Below are 1,056 nucleotides of genomic sequence, written 5' to 3'. Positions count from 1 at the left end.
GCTTGCTTACCAACCACATAGTTCCGGGTTCATACCCACTGCGTGGCAGCTTGGGCAAGTGTCTTCTACTATAGCCTCGGGCCGACCAAAGCCTTGTGAGTGGATTTGGTAGACGGAAACTGAAAGAAGCCCGTCGTATATATGTATACATATATATGGGAGAATGTACGAAAAAACAACAACAGACGAGGACAGGTGGTGTAAATAACAAAAGGATGTATTAGTATGACGCTCGGGAATACGGAAAGTCTTTGACGTTTCGAGCTACGCTCTTCAACAGAAAGAATACGGAGACAAGGAGAAAAACACGGAGAAAAAAAGTTGAATAGTGTTCAGTCAACGGTCAATGTGTCTGTGTTTGCCCCCCAACAAATCGCTTGACAACTGATGCCGGTGTGTTTACGTCCCCGTAACTTAACGGTTCGGCAAAAGAAACCTAACGGTTCATTTGCGGAGCTTCTCTTTCGATTTGGGATGGTTTGTAATTTCGGAATTTTAATTAAACGTTTGTTAATTGTATTTTGTTGTGCGTTGCAGGTAGCTGCCAGTGGGGAAAGTATGTATGATGACGCTTTTACAATACACATGGTGGAGTTGGAAAATGAAGATGAATTTAACTTTGTGGCTGGCATGGTCCCCTTCTTGCTCAATCTCATTAAAGACGTAAGTAAAGTTTGACAAAGTGTTCTGTGGACGTAACATAATCTGAATGAAACGAGAGCTGGACGTGACTTCAAAGAGAAAGAGTTTGTGTCACGTGATAGTTGTAAACGAGTGTCACTGTCATAGACACAGCGTCAGTCATTTCCAATATTCTGCGAAAGTATGTCTGGCCATGGGGGAATATTGTTTTGCCTGGGAAACAGATAAGGGTTGACAACAGAAAGAGCATCCAGCCGTAGAAAATTTGCCTCGATAAAGTCCGTCCGACCCATGCAGGCATGGAAAAGTGGTCGTTGAAACGACGACGACGACGACGACGACGACGATGACGATGACGATGACGACGACGATGATGACGACGATGATGATGATGATGATGATGATGATGATGAT

At 43.8% G+C, this 1,056-nt stretch overlaps 1 protein-coding gene across 1 annotated transcript in view; it reads left to right on the top strand.

Moving 5' to 3' along the window:
• The window catches only part of LOC106877374 (uncharacterized), a 101,948-nt gene that overhangs the window by 20,113 nt on the left and 80,779 nt on the right, over nt 1-1,056 (top strand). The window contains exon 11 of the mRNA XM_052977151.1: nt 538-663. Coding sequence (XP_052833111.1) covers nt 538-663 — 126 coding nt within the window. The remainder of the gene's footprint in view (nt 1-537; nt 664-1,056) is intronic.

This window comes from Octopus bimaculoides, chromosome 27 (genome assembly GCF_001194135.2).
Source record: "Octopus bimaculoides isolate UCB-OBI-ISO-001 chromosome 27, ASM119413v2, whole genome shotgun sequence".
NCBI classification, from domain to species: domain Eukaryota; kingdom Metazoa; phylum Mollusca; class Cephalopoda; order Octopoda; family Octopodidae; genus Octopus; species Octopus bimaculoides.
The sequence above is the reverse complement of the archived record's forward strand: the minus strand, read 5'-3'. Positions and strand labels throughout refer to the sequence as shown.